General features: G+C 28.5%; 2 protein-coding genes across 4 annotated transcripts in view; both read right to left on the reverse strand.

Annotated features, from left to right (window-relative positions):
- LOC100205678 (sodium-independent sulfate anion transporter) overlaps window positions 1–12,614 on the reverse strand; it is a 63,354-nt gene extending 50,740 nt beyond the window's left edge. The window contains exon 1 of one of the 2 annotated variants that reach the window (XM_065816733.1): window positions 12,493–12,614. In XM_065816733.1, coding sequence (XP_065672805.1) covers window positions 12,493–12,531 — 39 coding nt within the window. In that variant the 5' untranslated portion in view covers window positions 12,532–12,614. The remainder of the gene's footprint in view (window positions 1–12,492) is intronic. The other variant, XM_065816734.1, reaches the window with a different exon arrangement.
- A 6,136-nt stretch (window positions 12,615–18,750) lies between these two features.
- Window positions 18,751–20,018, reverse strand: part of LOC136090106 (uncharacterized) — a 4,577-nt gene continuing 3,309 nt past the window's right edge. For both annotated transcript variants that reach the window (XM_065816209.1, XM_065816208.1), the window contains 4 exons: window positions 19,965–20,018; window positions 19,729–19,793; window positions 19,285–19,414; window positions 18,751–18,985 (listed from right to left, as the gene is read on the reverse strand). The exon at window positions 19,965–20,018 is cut by the window's right edge and continues 125 nt beyond it. In XM_065816209.1, coding sequence (XP_065672281.1) covers window positions 19,761–19,793; window positions 19,965–20,018 — 87 coding nt within the window. In that variant the 3' untranslated portion in view covers window positions 18,751–18,985; window positions 19,285–19,414; window positions 19,729–19,760. The remainder of the gene's footprint in view (window positions 18,986–19,284; window positions 19,415–19,728; window positions 19,794–19,964) is intronic.

A 20,018-nucleotide genomic window follows, 5' to 3' on the forward strand; every position in this document is an offset into this window, starting at 1 on the left:
AAATATGGTTAGGTGTCATTCGTTTAGTTAAAAACTAATCAATCGAGTGGCACATTAAAAAAAGAACAAATTAGGAAACAAGTAAATAAAACACAGAAAGAATTTAAAATAAAAGAAATAAGAAAAAAAGAAAATAATAAACAAAGAATTATATATTCATTATATATATATATATACATATATATATATATATATATATATATATATATATATATATATATATATATATATATATATAAATACAGGGCCGTCCCGAAGAGGTCTTCCGTGGGTGAAGGAGTGTTGTGTGTATTTTTAGCCAACTAGAGACAAAAAAAAAATAAAATAATAAAAGGTCCTTAATATTTGCAATTTGCCACCTATAGTTCAAAATTTGCTCAATTTGCTAACTCAAATGCTTATTATGACAGCATTAGGGAATGGGGGGGGGGGGGTTGAACATGGGGCTCTGTATGTGTATATATATATATATATATATATATATATATATATATATATACATATATATATATATATATATATATATATATTTTTTTTTTTTTTTTTTTTAATACATTTTTTTTTGTCGTTGTTTTTTTTGAGATTTGTAACATCTGATGATCGCTATTTGCGTGAAACTCGGAGTAATGTTTTAAATAAATTGAGTGTTATAATTATTCAGTTTTTTTTCTATATATATATATATATATATATATATATATATATATATATATATATATATATATATATATATATATATATATATATATATATATATATATATATATATATATATATTATATATATATATATATATATATATATATATATATATATATATAGTTTTTTATTCATTTTATTTTGAACGTTATGTTTTACAGGGGACCTTTGTAATAATGTACTCAAATATTTTTATTTGTTTAAATTTAAAGAGTATCAGCCTTTCTTCACTATTATGAAAGGCATAAAAATAAAAATAAATCGTACAGATATTCAATACCTGAAAGAGTATAATTTAAATGTCTCTTTAATTTAAGGGTTCTTATAGCAATGTAATTTTTTTTTTAATTTAAGTTCTATTATACACACTTTTATATAAGAAACTTGAAAACAGCCTGAAGCTTTAAGGCAAATTGAGACTAGAGTTTATTATTTACTGCATATTGTTTTACTAGATATTTTGAAAAGATCCTTTAAAAACTAATTTTATAGTTTTTTGCTGCGTGTAAAATATAACTATGCAGGGTTAGAAATTTTTATTTGCTAAAGAAAACAAACAATGTTCTCAATTTTCGCCTCATTTCAGCATCATAGTTCTAACGAAGATGTTTCTTATAAGTTTACTATTTTTAAAGATAAAACAGGGCTATAATTAGTTAGGTTTCCTTTGTGCAGTATCTTTTGTTGTGGAATTCTAACAACTTAAGGGTAATTCCATGTCAAATGACCCAGGTCATGTACCATACATTCAGATTTTGCTGATTTTTATACAGTTGAGAGTGCTCAGTAAAATAAGAGTTCTTTGAAATTTTAAGCCTCTGGTTTCAAGAAGATTTTACTTTAAGCAGATATTGGCCAGGCCCCTCTTATCCCCTCAAAATTGCAACATTTGGTTAGAAGTCACATAACTTTACTTTTAAGTCTTTAATAACTTTAAAAATATTTGGTTTTTTACTTAAAAACTTGTAACTGGCTATTTTTGGGGGTAGCGAATCCAATGTAATGATCAGAAATGTGAAAATTTATTTTTTAAGTACCTGTATTTATCAATTTAAATAAATAGTTCTGATGAATGCGTGTTAAAATTGTTTCCAGGGCAGACGACCAGAGTGTCCATGGCCCGGGGCACTAGGGCCATGCTTTACTTATTTTCAAAAAAATTTTTTTTTGCATTTTTAATAAAGTAAAGATAAATTGTTTTCAAAAATGTTTTTGATTTCTACTTGTTCTCTTTATTTAATTATTTACAAAATAAAATACAAAAATATAAAGTCTCAAGATTGTGTTAAGATTTGGTTAAATGCGTCAACGGTCAAAGTATATGTGAAGCCGTAGACCTTAATTATATGCGGACGAGTAGGAACAATGTTTATATATATACGTGGCGTTTTTTTTTAGTTATTAGATTTATGCTTGTAAAGATGGCTTACTTATAATATATATGTATTTCATTACAAGTTCTGGTATTTATTAACGTTACAACAATGGCACTGCGAGTAGGGTCTGAGTTGACTTTAGATGACCCAGACAATGCGGAAGCATGGATTAGGTGCTTTTCAGCCTCCGCACGTTCCAAGAAATTAAAAGATGAGATAAACGATTGTTACGAGATAACAGACTTATTTCTGGCAAAAGCAGTAAAAAAGATTTCCAATATGGTATATCCAAGAGATTTAGAAAATATGATATTCGATGATATTAAAACTGTTATTATGGTCCATTTGAGGCCTCAGAAACGTTTAATTATCGCTGAAAGAGTTAGATTTTTAGCATCAAAACAACAAAACAATGAAAACATTGTAGCATATGCACAAAGAATACGTGAAGCTTCACGCTTTTGCAACTTCGAAAAATTGGGAAAAGATGGCCAAAGTGCGGAAGATGATTTAATTCAAATGAGATTGATTGATGGCCTCCAGTCTCCTAATCAGAGGATTAAAGCCCTAGAAATGTTACAAAGTGGAGATTTGCCTAGATTAGGAGCATGTATTGATTTTATCAGACAACTGGAGCAAACATCATGCTTTAGTATACAAAACAACATTGGAAGCAACATAGACATACCTTTAGTTAATCATATTGATAAAAACAAAGAAAAAACATTTAAATGCAAATATTGTGGCCTTCAGCACCCACCTAGAAAATGCCCAGCATTTGTGAAAAGTTGCACAAAATGTGGAAAGCTTAACCATTTTAAAAACGTATGTAGAACAAACACCAAGTATGAAAAAACAGTAGAGGAAATAGAGAACGATGATACCAGTGTATACTCCATTAACATGAATGGTACAAATTCAGAGATTAATGTAAAAATTAACGATTATAATATGAAAATGCACGTTGATACCGGGAGTCAAGTCACAATCATTCCAAAGAATTTTTGGGAACTTATGTCTAGACCGAAGCTATAAAAATGCTATCTTCGTCTGAAACAGTTTGATGGTACAATCATAAAAGTCCTAGGCGAATGTGAAGCAACTTTGGAAACTGAATCAAAAATGAAAATAGTACGAATTATCGTTGCAGACTGTAATAAAAGTCATGGCCTAATTGGTATGCATGTATTAAATATCAATGCTACAAAATTAATTAATAGTTTAGACCCTCGTGTTCATGGGTGTTTAATTAATTACAGAGCAAATATTCTGTTAAAAAAAGGCATACAACCAACTTATTTTGAATTGCGACCCATCCCTATTAACATTAAACCACTAGTGATAGATAAACTGAATGAGATGATACAACAAGGTTTGTTCCAAAGGGTCCCTCCTGGTGGAAGCAAATGGGCATCACCACTTGTGGTTGTTAGAAAAACAGATGGAGACTTACGCATATGTGCAGACTATAAAATAGGGGTTAATCAAAAAATATGCTCAGACTCATATCCTATTCCCAAAATTGTGGTTGTTAGAAGTCCTTCCGAGATGATGGGGAGACAGCTAAGATCTCCTCTCACTATGAGTTTTGAAAGTGGAACACCATTATGGTATCTACAGGTAATAATAACTACAGGTAATACCCCTATCGGACAATTAAGATGGACATGTTTACCCTTTGGAATAAAAACAGCGAGTACAATATTTCAGAGAGCGATAGAATCTGTTGTAGGTGATCTTATCCCTAACATGATTATATTCCAGGATGATATATGTGTCGGTGCGGAAAATGCTGAAGAACTTAAATATTTTGAGCAAATTGAAGAAATCTGGAATGAGCATAAATACAAGAAAATCAGTGAATGAAGCGAAATGTCTTTCATTTTTAGGATACGAACTGTCAGAAAAGGGAGTTACCCCAGATCGTAATCTAGTCAGCAAAATACTCGGAATAAACCCTCCTCAGGATAAAAAGGAACTTGAGTCGTTCATAGGACTAGTAAACTTTTATGGTCGACATATACAAAAATATGCTGAAATTTTTTTACCTTTAAACAATTTAAGAAAGAAAGGGGTTATATTCGAATGGAAAAAGGAACATCAACATGCATTTGAATTGCTAAAAAGGAACCTTAGCGAAGAACCTAAGGTTTATGACATCAACCAAGATCTGGAATTGGCAACCGATGCCAGTGAAAAAGCTATATCTGGAATACTTTCACAATATGGCCATCCTGTATTGTATCTCTCGCGAACTTTATCAGACGCTAAGACAAGATATTCTAATACTGAAAGAGATGCTTTGGCTATTGTATGGTCTACTCACAGGGCTAGGCATTTTCTGTTGGGTAGAAAGTTCAAACTAATATCCGATCACAGGCCACTGGAATTTATATTTGATGGTAATAAAGAACTGGCCAAAGTCACATCCCCTAGAATTTTAAGATGGGCCATACAAATGATGGCATTCGATTACGAAATAAACTATAAGAAGGGAGAGAATATTTCTCATGCCGATGCCTTATCAAGATTGTCTTTTCTATCACAAGATGCAGAGAAGGACCAAGGGACATTTATACACTTAGTCGAATCAGATATTGTTAACCTTGATCAAATAATGAAAGAAACGGAAAATGATAGAGTACTGATGGACATCAAAACCAGAATTAGCAAAAATAATTGGGGCAGATGCTCTGTAACAGAAAGACCTTATAGATCTATTAGGAATAAACTGACTATCGAAAAAGGAATTATGTGTAATGGAGATCTCATTATACCTCCTCGAACGATGAGAAAAATGTTCATCAAATCGGTCCTTGATGACATACATTGTGGCACAATGCAAACGCGATGTCGATTAAAGTTGGAAGCCTGGTGGCCTGGCTACTGTCAAGATGTCGAAGAATACGTAAAAAGCTGTGAAAAATGTGCTGAAATAAAAAAGAAGGAGAGGACATTACATACATGGCGAAATGAAAGTAAACTTTGGTGTAGAGTACATATGGATCATGCCCATATGCAGGGCATAGGACTGTTTTTAATTTTAGTAGACTCCTTTTCTGGATGGCCGGAAGTTATTAAAGTAAATAACCGTGAGGCTGCCACAGTGAAGGCAGTACTACAAAATGTCTTTTCGAGAAATGGAGTTCCGGAAGTTTTGGTGTCCGACAACGCTGCCGAATTTCATGATACCACCTTGCAGCAGTGGCTAAAGAAAATAGGTTGCTTGCCGTATAAAACCCCGCCATACCACCCTCAATCTATTCACCAGATAAAGGTTCATTATGTGGATATTTAAGCAGAATGCTTTTAAGCTCTAGGACAATACCCCATGCTGGGAGATCAAGAAGTCCTTCCGAGATGATGGGGAGACAGCTAAGATCTCCTCTCACTATGAGTTTTGAAAGTGGAACACCATTATGGTATCGACAAAAACCAGATTCCAAACCTGAACCTGCTGCATTCATATCTCAGGCTGGTCTTAACACTGCAATCATTTTGAGGAATAACTATTCCGGTACATTAGGACACTGTGATCAAATAAACAAACGCCTAAATGAACCTAACACACCTATGAATAATGAAGACGCTATACATGATGATCCCATCAACAATGAGAAACTCGACCCTTTTAATAGTGATAGATCTAAAATACATGATATGCCAGAACTACCTGTAACTAAGGAAGAACATATCCAGAATCAAAGAACTACACGGTCGACGAGGGGACAAAAGCCAATACGTTTCCGGGATGTGAAGCCGTAGACCTTATTTATATGCGGACGAGCAGGAACAGTGTTTATATATATACGTGGCGTTTTTTTTAGTTATTAGATTTATGCTTGTAAAGATGGCTTACTTATAATATATATGTATTTTATTACAAGTTCTGGTATTTATTAACGTTACAACAGTATAAATACGTCCAGTTATTGTTACAGATGCATCAATGGTACAAATTATGTTGGTAATTGGAACCCAAAACTCATCTGCTCTAGATGGTCAGAAAAGTTTGTTTAAAGGACCGTGCGGGTGCATAAATGTTACCATAACATCTTGCTTATACCAATCCAATTAAATGTATCATATTTACACAGAACAAATTCACCAAATTTCAATGCATAAATGTTAATTTTCAATGTATTGATGTTATTTTGCTGATTAGGTTAAATAATATGAATATCAGAAAAAGAAAACATGCCTGTTATGTTAAATTCTTCACTTGCTCGTTTAAAACTAATAGTATCTATAGATTCTGGATTAAATTGATGATAGCTCCTAGTTACAGGAACTGTTCTACCTAGCTAAAAATGTTTTTACAATGTGGTGCGCAATTCTGTCAGTCTTTCGTTTTCAATTTTGAATAAAATAAATCCTTAAATATTTGTAGAAAAAGTGTCGACTCTGCATCAATGTCAAAATCATTTTTATGGAGACAGATATTGTAAAGGTTTTTGTGGTTTTTATACTGTGCAGCTCAACTATCAGTAAAATAAATAATCTTTGAAATATTAGGATGATTTTCTTTTAAATAGTTAACTATTTGTGTCTTAACTTCATACTCAAAACTAATGTCATGCTCATTATCTTCTGACATGAGGCAAAACGATTTTCCTTTAAGCTGGTCAATTTTGTTTAATAAATGGAGGGCAACGTGGTGCAACAAGCATTGACTTTGGCACCAATGGTAACTTTAGATTTCGTCTTGAATCACAAGCTTGTAGTTTTCTGCAAAATCATCGAAGACGATAAGCAGTCTTTTGCCAAATTTTTCTTTTGTTGCCTTAGGTATCTTGCTTGACATTTTGCAATGAAAGAATAAACTGTTAACTTGTTTATTGCCTCTGATAATATCAATTTGTGTTCTTCAATTGTTGTTGTCTGACAGATCAATGGTGTTATATCTGTTTTCTTTTCGATTCAAAAAGTTTTAAACTATACAATGTAAAATTCAGTTAAAACCATTGTTTTAGATGGATGACTGTTTTTAATCCATTCTTAAAACATTTTAAGAAAGATTGTTGAATACAGAATGATCAAAAACTGAATGGAACAAGTATAAACAAAAAAAGTTTTTTAAAGACAATATTTTCAAAATTTTCTTTACTTTATTAGAAATGCAAAAAAAAAAAAAAATTTTTAGAAAAAAGTGGGGCATGACACGATTCCTCTACAAAAAAGTGGACCCAAGACCCAGCCCCTCCCCCGTTGTTTTAAACCCTGAAAACAACTTAAACATCCGTGTTCATTGGCACTACAGAAATGCTAAAAGTTTTAGAGCTTCAGCTAGTCTAGAAGGTTGTGAAAAATCAATTCGCTGCAAAAAAGTGGGGACCGTGCCCCATTATTCATATATGGAAACCCATATACTTTTAGATCAAAATCTTTATTATTTTTGAAAGATCAATGAATATAGAATGATGTGTGATATATATTTTTTTGATATTATCAAGGCCACATGGGTTTCTTGAGCATCGAAATCTGGTATATTAAAAACTGCTTAAATTTATTTCTGATCATTTCGTTGGATTGCCACCCCTGAAAATGACCTTGTACAAATTTTTATATCAAATATTTTGAAAGTTATGTAACTTGAAACATCTAAATAAACGTTGCAATTCTAAGGGGACAAGAGGGGCCTGCCCTGTATCTGCTGAAAGTAAAATGGTCATACTTCAGGATTTTCTTGAAGCCAGAGGCTAAAATTTTCAATGAATTCTTATTTTAATAAGTACTCTCAACTGTACAAAAATCAGCAAAATCTGAGATATAGGGTGAAAATTTAAATATTTTTTGGGTCATTTGACATGGAACTACCCTTAAATCATATTTTACTGGACCAACAAAGTCAAATAATGTCTATATACTACTTTTGTATTTTTAATCATCAATGTTGTTAAAATCTTTGTTTTCAAACATATGAAGCCGTGTTTTTATTTTTTAAGTTTGAATTTGTTTTTGCCAGTCAGTCATTATTTCTTAATTATTTCCAGATTGAGGAAACCTTATAAAAAATGTTTCTGTAGGTAATGTATCACTATATTTAGAATCTGATCTACAAATTCCTTAAGAGCAGTACTTTGTAGGACTTTGCTCTTCATGTTTATTAAATTGTTTGTCCGAACATCAATCCCATAATCATTTGCGCTACATTAAGTAGTTCTATTTCTAGAACACAAACGGTACGCTTTGTATAGCTTCAACTATAACGACGTTTTTTTATTTTATTGATTTAAAAGCAATAAAATTGTGTTATTTTTGTGGTTTATAGTTGTTACTAAGTATTTTAATTTTAAATTGCACTTTAACTATTTCTACAACCCTTTAACTTTATTACTGATCAAGTAAGGAAAAGTTTATTAAAATTTTTTACTAAAAGTTTACTAAAATTTTTAAATAAATGCAAGTGTTCCAATTAAGGCGCTGTTTCAATTAAGGCAACTCTCCCTATATAAAGTAACAACTTATTATTAACGATCATTTAATAAGGAGACAACAACGAACATAAAGGTTGGAGAGTGTTTTAAAGATTTAAAGCGCGTTTAAAAAACTAGACGAATAAAAGTTTTTAGAGCATAAAGGGACATTACAGTAAAAGGATGCAACGTTGCTGAATTTCGGGATAGTGAATCAAGCTTGGTTCAAGAAAGAGTAGGTCCAACTACATTTAAAATAAACATTTTTATTAATAAAACTTTTTTGAATTTTTTCAAGAAGAGAGAGGGCATCTTAAAAAAAACCAGATAACCTTAACAGATGCTAACTTTGCAATCGATTGTACATATTGTTGATCATGAATATTAGATAAATTTATCAACTCCTTCATTAACACAAGGTTCAAAAAATGATTCAAAACGTGTTTCTTACCAAATAGATGATATATGAATTTTTGATAACATTATTGATGAAACAATTGTTTAAGCATCTACTTCAGCAGATTACATAACACAAGTGTTCCAATTATAAACATCTACTTCAGCAGATAGCTTAATGCAAGTGTTCCAATTATAAACATTAGCATTAAGCTAATTCCTAGTACTGCGGGTAACAGTAACATATATACTATATATATATATATATATATATATATATATATATATATATATAATATATATATATATATATATATATATATATATATATATATATATATATATATATATATATATATATATATATATATATATATATATATATATATATATAACTCTTATATGTTGTCCGAAAGTTTTTTCCATATTTTGTTGACAATAAGTAAAAATTAAAATGCAAGACCGGAATTTTTTTTTTTTTATAATTGATAGACTGCCTGCCCCAAAGAAACCCTCAGTCGGTGTAGCAGCACTCTCTTGCGGGTCAGGCTAAAAGATAGTAGATGTAGCAGCACTCCGTTGCGAGTCAGGCTATTTGTCAGTCGATATAGCAGTAAAAAAAATAAAAATAAAAACATTTTATTAAAAAAATTAAAAAAATAAAAACATCTTATTAAAAAAAATAAAAATAAAAACATTGTTTATATTGTTAAATTTTTGTTAAAAACATTCAGAATGTTTTAAAAACATTCTTGTCAATTAAATTTTTTATAAAGGTTGGAGTTAGATATGCTGTAATACCTTATAGACAATATGTGTTTTTTTTTAGCATTTTACCTTTGTTTTGTTTAGCTTTTTAGTATCAACGGATTCATCAAACCGAAATTACAAATTTCAGATCCATTGATTTTTATTAAGCACTTAAACATGCGAGTATAAGAAACCAAAAGAAGAAAAAAACTAATTATTTAATAATTTTTGTGAAACTGATTCCATATTTACTATTTTATAGCATAGTATTTTTAAAAATACCGAGCACTTATTTGTTTAATCTCCTTTTTAAAATGTTTGAATTGGTAATGAAAGCAGTAGTTTTTAATAGGTTTTCCGTTAATTTTTTATAAATAATTAGTAAAATTTAAAGCAAATAATGTTTTTAGTAGTTAAATAAATAAAGTTATTTTCTGGTTAGTTATTTACCTTGCAAGCAAATGTTTTTTTTAATTATTAGGTCTTAAAGATAAATTTAAAACAATCAAGCTCTCAGGTCACGATTATCTAAATCTATAAAATAATCTATCTGTATCTCTATAAAACCTATCGCATTTACAACTTTTAAGTAATTAAAAAAATAAAATCAAATAAATTCCGTTTGTAAAATATAATTGTACTAATTTAAAAAAATGTAGAAACTTAATAACTTTTTTCAAGTTACCAAGTTTCTGCAATTTTTAAAATCTCTTATTAATGCCAGAAACATACAAAAAACCAACCTGTCAAGTATAGAGCTTAGCCTGCGTTGTTATCAACGCACTTTAAACTTAGCTTTTTTACAGATTCAGGTAAAGCCACAGGAAACATACAGATAATGTATTTTGAAATTATTTTTATGATAATGACTTTCCGCTACACATAAAAAGTCGCTGAAAACATACAGATGTTGAATTTTGAAATTATTTTTATGATAATGACTTTTTCGCCAAATATGCGCACACATTTTTATTAATTATCAAAAAATGATCGAAATGAGTTTTCAAAGAAATGTCTTGAACGAAGATGACGGTGATTACGTCACATCGTCGTTTTGGAAACTATTTTTTTAACTTAAGACGCAAGAACACATTACATTGAAGTTTTATTTGTTTATTTTTAAACAGTTTTTTTTTATATTACTTGAATAACGAGATTATATATAACCTCTAAAAATATTGTATTATATTATGAATAATTTTATAAGGATAAGTTTATATACTGTAACAGATGTTTTTACTTAATTATATAAAAACTTATCTAAGATGTTAACTTTTTAAAATTTTAATGTCCTAAAGTTTACAAAAAAAAATGCAGATCCTAATCGTAAAAAAAACTCATTTGTATGTTAGCCACTAATGGCAACAAAACAGTTACTCATTATCTGTACAATAAGTACAATAAGTAGCTCCAGGGGACGCGCGACAGAAAGGGAAATAATGTAGTCTCTCCTCAAACACTAAATTAAATGCACCCGCTAAGTGCGCATACCAGTTGTGTTATTTACTTATCTAATTATAATAAATCTTAAAAAAAAAAAGTAAAGTCACCATTAAAAGACTATAGCATAATTATTATAAAAAAAACAGCAGCAGGTATGACGTTTGGCATATGACAATAATAAGCTAAGTTACGACATGTGACAAGCTAAACGTTGATGAGTAAAATTTTCTATTTCAATTTTTTTAAATGTCAGACCTTATGATTACTATCTTTATGAATGCCTAAACTTACGGTGGCCGGTTCTAGACAAGAATTCAGGAAAGCCTTTCTAGGAAAGAAACATGAAAATTTTTGCTATGATAGAAAAAAACATGATTACTTTTTAGGATAGAATAATTGAAGGAAAGAAAGGAAGAAAGAAATACATATATCCTTTCTGGCAAAGAAAAATGAAAAACTTGCTAGCAAAGACTTTTTTAGGATAGAAATCGCACAAGTAAAAGTCATTTTCTTTCTAGCAAAGAAAATTGGAAAAACGTACTAGCAAAGAAATTTTAGAAAAGAATTTTTAAAAACGTGCTAGCAAAGAAAATTTAAGAAAGAATTTGCGCGCAATTTGGTAATTACAGTTATGATTTTTAATTGAATAAATGTTAAATAAGTATAATCTAATTCTAACAAAATCTTTGTGAAATAATAAAGATTATCTGAAATTTTTGAATCATTCATCAGTGATTCACTTTTATTATAAATGGTAATTCTGTCCTAGCAAGTTTTTTTGGATTAATGAAATAAAATTCTGTCGTAGCAAGTTTTTTAGATTTATTAAATAAAATTCTTTCCTAGCGAGTTTTTCGCATTTATTAAATAAAATTCTTTCCAAGCAAGTTGTTTACGTTTATTAAAAAATATTCTTTCTTAGAAAGTATTTCAAGTTTCTTTTCAAAATTTCTGCCAAAAAATATTCTTTTGTAAAAATTCTTTTCTAGTTAGGTTTCTTTATTTCTATCATAAAACATTCTATTCTGAAATTATTCTTTTCTAGTTTTCTATCCTTATTTTATTCTTGTCTAGCATGGCACACCAAACTTACTTCAGGATAAATTTCCCAAAATACATTGTAAGATGTGACAAAATATTTTTAAAATTATTTCGTTTTTGTTTTTGTTATTTTGTTTCTCAAAGGTTATATAAGCAATTCTTGGCCTAACCCTGACCCAAATACTAACCGCACGACCCAAAGTGCATAGAGAAAAAAAAAACTTATCTTCTACTCGTGTCGGTAATAATTCAGTGTTTTTAAAAAAAGTAAGGCTCTCGCGCAAAACAATGCGCGAGAACCTTACTTCTAATTTAGCAAATGTTAAGAAAACACATAGAAAGTATATAAAAATAAGCTGGATAAAACTTACTAGTAGTAACTCGTTATAAACACGTTCTCGATACAACATTGTGTTCTCGCTGAAGAAAAGATTCAACTTTAAATTAGTTTTTTAATGGTTTTTTAATGAAAATGTATTTGCATTATGTATAATGACACCCAAAGAATTTTAAAACAATTGATCTTCTCCTTAGAGATTATTTGCATTTTTTATTGTTTAATATTTTAAATTAATTTAAAAATAAATTGAAATAAATACATTGCATAAATTACATAGACCAATTTAAATCTATTTTGAGAAAGTTATGAAAGTCGAAAATTGAATATAGATGTGTTAATTTCAGCATTAAATATTTACGCTACATGGCTTGTCGAAGTCAACTAGTCAAATTTTACCAACTTTTAGTTGTGTACGCGTGTGAGTGTACGTCACACACGTAGAAAAAATATAGAAAGGTAGGCAGAGGCGATTCTACAAATAAAATGAGGGAAGGGGGTGTTAATCCTTAAAAAGTACCGAGTGGTCCTTAAAAAAAAAAGGTCTTCAAAACAAAAATTTACCCGACTGAATTGTGTCAAATAACCAACTAACCGATTAAATTTTTAAAAAAACCCGACTAAAACTTGAAAACTACCTCCTTTAGGGGAATTTAGGACCCCCTCCCCAGTGTGATTATGATAAAGATTAAAAAAGTTAATATTAAAGATTTGAAATCCATAAAATTGCGTTCAAGATTTAAGTTAAAAATATATATATATATCGTGCCTACACTCTGACGCATTCACAATTTAATTTCACAATGACACTTCCGGTTATTTTTGTTCTTTTTTTTGTCAAATAAAAATGCAAAATAAAAAAGGCTGTTAAAGCCTAAAAACAAAAACAAAATTTATCTTCTTTCTTAGTCCAAATTGCGAGGGCAACGAGTTAATAAAGTATTTAAATTTTTTATTTTATTCTAAATTTAATGTTATCAACAGGTTTGAAATTTTATAAAACTTATCTTTCAGTCAATTAAAAAGCTTTTAGGGAATAAAAAGGATTTTAGAGAATAAAAATTGAAGATAATTTAACTTTATTAGAAATTATAGTCGTTTTAGTAATTACTAAAGAAACTAATTTGCGACCGTCTTAAGTTCCATTTTAGATAGCGTAGTTCAGTAAACAGCACGAGATAACAGTAAATTGAACAGCTGTTAAATAAATTGCACAATTAATATAAAAAAGCACACACAATTGAACAGTTTAATTTAAACAAATTTATAAGAGTAAGCATATATAGCGGCTAATTAAACAATTACAATTTATTTAAAGTATTCGATTGATTAATGATCAAATAATCATAAAAATAGTTTTAAATTATTTTAATACGTAAAATTTTTAATTTTACATCACGAAAATCAACACTCGAGATTATGCGAAATATAATTTTTTTTTTATGTAGAACTTTTTAATTTCATTATTAAAAAGCAAAAAACCGAATAACTAACTTCCCTCCTGAGTTTTTCAATTCGTCTAGTATGACTGGATTATCACTACATGAGCTGAAACTCGAAGTAGTAGCAATAGGTAACCTCTTTAAGAAAACAAATACCAAGGAAGAACAGCGCAATGGAACACGGCTCATTATTAGAGGGCTAACTGAAAATTTGTTTCATGAAGCAATTTCAACTGCAAAAAACCTTTTAAAACAACTACTAAAAACATTTTCTTCCCTAAATCGATAAGTCCAGTTAACTGGACATAAATGGTAAATAACGTTATTTACTTATTAATTTACGTTATTATTAAATTACGTTATTTATTTATTAATGTTTATTCTTTAACAGTTCCAGTTTGTACCCGGCTAGCCGACCATGTTCCTCAAAAAACTGACTATAACTTAAAAATCATCTTCTTTAGGGATGGTGGGGAGAGGGGGAGAAGCTACCTTTCTCACTTCGTAAAATCACCGCTGAACATAAACCCATGTTTTGTCACAGTTATTAATCAAAGTTAAATCTGGTTGAAATCAAATTTTTTACAAGTATTTTACTCACAATATGTTCATTTGTAATGAATTTTAATATGTTCAATATAATAATATGATAAAGTAATAACATAAGTCTTATATTTATTGACTAAATGATCTCACGATTGCGCAAGCTACCCACCCACAAGCGTATATATATATATATATATATATATATATATATATATATATATATATATATATATATATATATATATATATATATATATATATATATATATATATATATATATATATATATATATATATATATATATATATATATATATATATATATATATATATATATATATATATATATATATATATATATATATATATATATATATATATATATATATATATATGTATATATATATATATATATATATATATATATATATATATATATATATATATATATATATATATATATATATATATATATATATATATATATATATATATATATATATATATATATATATATATATATATATATATATATAGACATACAGTGGCGACTATGTTTAATCTTAGCATTTGCTAAAATTATTTTTATTTTAGTTAATATTAATTATACTATAATGTAAACGGTATTTATTTTTGTGAAAAAAGTATGATTGATTTACACTAAAAGCAGCCATTTTTAAACATGCTATTGATAGCGGTATAAACTATATTGCGGCATTTACTATATTGCGGAAGCAAATGCTTTTGAGCAAAAACAAATCTTTATTAATGTATTTTTGAGCAATTGCTATTTTTAGGTTATATTTAGATTACGATAAAGAAAATTAAAGCAACTTAAATGGTTAAAAACTAAATTTTGAAAAGTTCCTTTAAATTTGTTGATGTATGTACATCAAAAAATGAACCACTCGATAAAACGAATTAAAATTTAAAAAAAATAGCACGAAATTATTAAAACAATTAAAAAAACTTTTAATTATTAAAAAAAAAATCTTTACGGTCGATTAAGTTGCGTTTTGTAGAATTTAAACGATCGATTAAAACTGATCGATTAAAATTGATTTTAATTGATTTCCTCAATCATTATTATAGTTTTTTATTTAATTGATCTTAAAATGTCAAATTAAATGGTCAAGATTAGCTAACAGTCGTTTTTACCTGTTTGCGGTTTTCTTAATCAAAGAAGTAAAGAAATTTCATTGCGTTTTAAATAAAAGCAACCGCGAAAGGAATTTAATCTACTCTTTAGGTGACTTAAACGTAAACTGTTTTGAAAAAAACAAACACATCTAAGCTTACTTTATCATACATATGACATGCTTAGAAACATGCCTTGGTGTACTTAATGAGGCAACAACAACAATAAAGTTATTTCAGTTACATTTTTGTAGTTCAACTACATTTTAGGCATCATTTAGTAATACTAAACCTGCTTCAAACCTGCTGAAACTATAAATAAAAATCACTCGACTCAAATGAGACAAATAACCGAGTATAGTCCTCTAATAATCTACTATAACTTAAAAATCGCCTTCTAAGGAGGGGAGGGGGTATTGCACCCGTAGATTCGCCTCTGCGTGTAATCAAGGGTCAAGCTGGGTGACCTTTTTCAACAAATAAATAACTTTTGTTACTATCAAACTTATAAAATCAAAAAGTACCACACAAACACATGCACACGCGTATGTATTTTTTCTAGTAGAAAAACAGTGCTTTTTTTAAAAAAAAAAAAAAATACAGCTGTAAACTTTATAGTTATATAAAAAACAATATTCTTATAAAATAAAATACAAAAGATAATAATGAGCATTTTTAATACATAAGATACTACGAGATACAAACATACCTAATGCAATACCAGATGTATTAATTATGTCCCTCAATAATGGATAAATATTCTCGGTTAAAAGGTGACAATCTTTCTGATTTGGCGAATCGCTTTCCCCTATAACATAATTAAGTTACGTTACGTATTGTAACATAAATTAATTATATTATAGGGGAAAGCAATTTTACGACCGAAACGTTAGATTTTACGTAACGATACGTAACATTGTAACGTAACGTTACTTGCAAAATATCCGTTATTTTTACGTAACCGAGACGTAACATAATACATATCAATACGTAACATTTTGACTCTATGAGATTTAACATTGTCTAAAATAAGAGGAAGTTGATCGCATCAATTGATCGCTTCGAAAAAACTTCGAAGCGATCAATTGATGGAGAATTTAAAATTTTATTTCTCTATCAATTGATCGCCTAAAAGTTTTTTTCTTGATGTAAACCAGGTTTTGAGTGCTTTTCTGGCAAGGCAACAATTGCATTCGAACTTTTAGCAAGATCTTTTTAGGAATTGGTAAGTATTTCTTGCAATTACCCGGATAAATAAATTCATTTTCTTTCACCACCTATTTTTCTTTCGATGGTTTGAGTCTTCTTGTAGCACTCAATGTCTCCTGAAGATTTAGCAACTTTAACAAAATTGCAGTTTTTGAATGTTTGGATTTAGAAGGAGTATTTCCAAAACCTTTTTCTAATTATTCAGTTGTTTGCTAATTTTGCACTGATAAACTGATAGTATTATTGAAACACCAACACAACTAAGCATATGTATATAGAACGTCATTTAAAGAAAATTTAAAATTAATTCGTTAAGTAGTTCTTGAGTTATTGCTAAGTTCTTGCTTAAGTTATTGCTAATATCTGGCCGTTAAGTACTGAGCCCAACCGAGAAGTAAATTCTTACATTTCAAATTTTTCATGTATGAAAAAATTATTAGGAATAACAATTTCTTAAACCTAAAAATGTGTGTGTGTCAAATATGATTATTAATAAAACGAAGGAATCGTCTTAAATTGTAGAATACAAATTTACAATGACGTCAAGAAGCAAAAAATAAAAGAAACAAAAAAGAAACAATTAAAAAAATAGCAGGATGTCACGTATGAAAATGTCATAAATGACATCCTCCTATTATTTTTAATTGTTTCTTTTTAAATGCACCAGACCGTTGGGTCTGGTGCATATATTAGACATTTGCTTTCTGGCAAATGTCTTATATACGCACCAGACCCAACGGGCATTTAAATTAAAAGGTAACGTTCTTAATATATTTTAAACTTCTTTTAAACGTCTTTTAAACGTTTTTAACGTAAATAACGTTTGAAAGACATTTAGAACGTAATTTTAAAAACAAACGAACACTGCTTGATTTGAATTTATGATATATTTGATATATAATTTGATATGAATTTCAAAAGACATGAGGTTTTTCTTCAGATTCTATTAATATGTATATGTACGAACTGGAATGTGTTGAAAATAAAAGCCTAAGCGTTCCTTCTTAGTCTAAAATTTATATTTTCTGAAATCCAGAAAATCGTGTTTAAAAAAACAATATTATTTTTATTATTTTAGCTATCTCTTATTATAAACATCATAGAAAACCACACGACCACCCATTATCTTTGTCTACAAAATGTGGTTAATTTAATACATAATAACACTTTTAATGGTTTGACAAATTTGTGGCTCACGAGCTACTACAATTATTTGTTTGGGTTCGTTCTATACATTACAGGTTTCAAAGCAAAATAAAATGCATAGAAAACAATTTTTTTTTTAAAATGAAACAATGAATTTATATATATTATATAAATTAGTTAAATGAGTATGTATGTATGTATGTATGTATGTATGTATGTATGTATATATGTATGTACCCAGCGGGCACAACAACGCTGATACAACGTTAAATGACGTTGTTTTTTTGGTTGGATTAACGTTGGAAATGGAAAGGATGGACGACGTCAGATTTGCCAACGTTAGCTAACGTTATAATTTGGTCGAAGACCGATATGTTATAACGTTCCTCGATGTTTTTCAAACATTAGTAAATGTTGTATTAACATCGAGCAACGTTGGTATAACAACATTCTAACGTGGCTTTTTAGGTTGGTTTGGCGTTGGGTTAATGTTGGAAATGGAAAGGATGGACGACGTCAGTTTTGCTAACGTTAGCTAACGTTGTAATTTAGACGCTAAAACGAAATGTTATAATTTATATCTTGACGTTTTTTGATAAGATAAAAATTATAACATTTTATCTTGACGTTTTGACATCGAACAACATTGGATTAACACCATTCAAACGTTGCTTAATGTTATTCTAACGCTTATTAAACGTTTGAGTAGATCTACTTAGCTGAAGGTTAACGTTCAATAAACACAGGTTTGACAACAAAATGACAAGAAATTGTTTAAAAACGTCTATTTACAAAAACATTACTACGTGGTAGAGTAATTTCGTTCATTAAGAAATATTCTGAGGGAATTTTTACATAATAAATTTAAAGATAAAAAGTTAATTATTCTCTTGTTGCTGCAGTTTTTTGGGACATCATTGGTTGTGCTTTAATTTTGTTTTCGCCCGCCATCTTCTACATTCACCTTGCCTGGTGCGTATCTCAGAATTTTCTGTATTTCAAAATTAATCTCTTTCAACGTGTTTTCTTTCAAAGACATTACCAAGGCTAAAAATGCATAGTTTGGTTAATATAAATTTAATTATCTATAATATCTTTGATTATATTTATTATTAATTAAAATTAATACTTGTAATATTGATAACAAATAATTATATTAAAATTTATGATTTTAAACTTTGGCCATGTTACAAAGTAACAATAAAAATAGGATTTGTGTTTTGTGTCAAACTCACAAAAACTTGAAGAAAAACAAATAAATTAGAACTCTGTTAGAAAATAAAATTTATCCAATAAAAAGACAAACAAAAAATCTTTCTTTTTAAGATTGCAAAATTAAAACTTACTATCAGGTCGTATAACTTCAGTTGCTGAAAACTTTGTTTCTCCGTTTTATCCACTTTTCTATGCCTTACATACTCGTTACGATTTTTGCTTTTCATATTAAATGCACTCATAACTATGTATGACATCATACTAAATAATAATTTTTATCATACTAAATTATTGTTGTGAGAAAAAAAAGTTCAAAAAAAATAAGTAACCTATAAATTAGCAAGAAAATATTATTAAAATGTTTTTTTTTGGCATTTTTGACCAAACTTTAACATTTAAAGGTTGTTTTGATAAAACTCTGTCTCTAAACTCTGTTTAGAATTTGGTCAGTTATGATAAAAATTTTATAATAAATTACACACTTTTTATTCATTTGCATTTTCGGCAAAAAGAAGTAACTATAATTTATAGAGATTTTCTTATTTAGATTGATATACTTAAAAAGCTTAATATACCTTTCCATTAAATTCTTAACAAGATCTTTTAGTCAAATACTTTCAATTTTTTGCAACCTATCAATCTAATCAATACAATATATAAATAAAAGGTTTATTTTATTATAGATGTTCACTTTTATTTAAATATATCATTAATTCATAAAATATTATTAATATAATTCTATTCCGTATTTTTTTCGTAGTATTCAAAAACAAAGGTATACTTAAAACAAGTTGGATTACAATATACTCACAAGATTTTTAGCAACATCTTCACCAATCCTTAACAAGTTATCAAACTTAATGAA

Source organism: Hydra vulgaris, chromosome 13, assembly GCF_038396675.1.
Source record: "Hydra vulgaris chromosome 13, alternate assembly HydraT2T_AEP".
Taxonomy (NCBI): Eukaryota; Metazoa; Cnidaria; class Hydrozoa; order Anthoathecata; family Hydridae; genus Hydra; species Hydra vulgaris.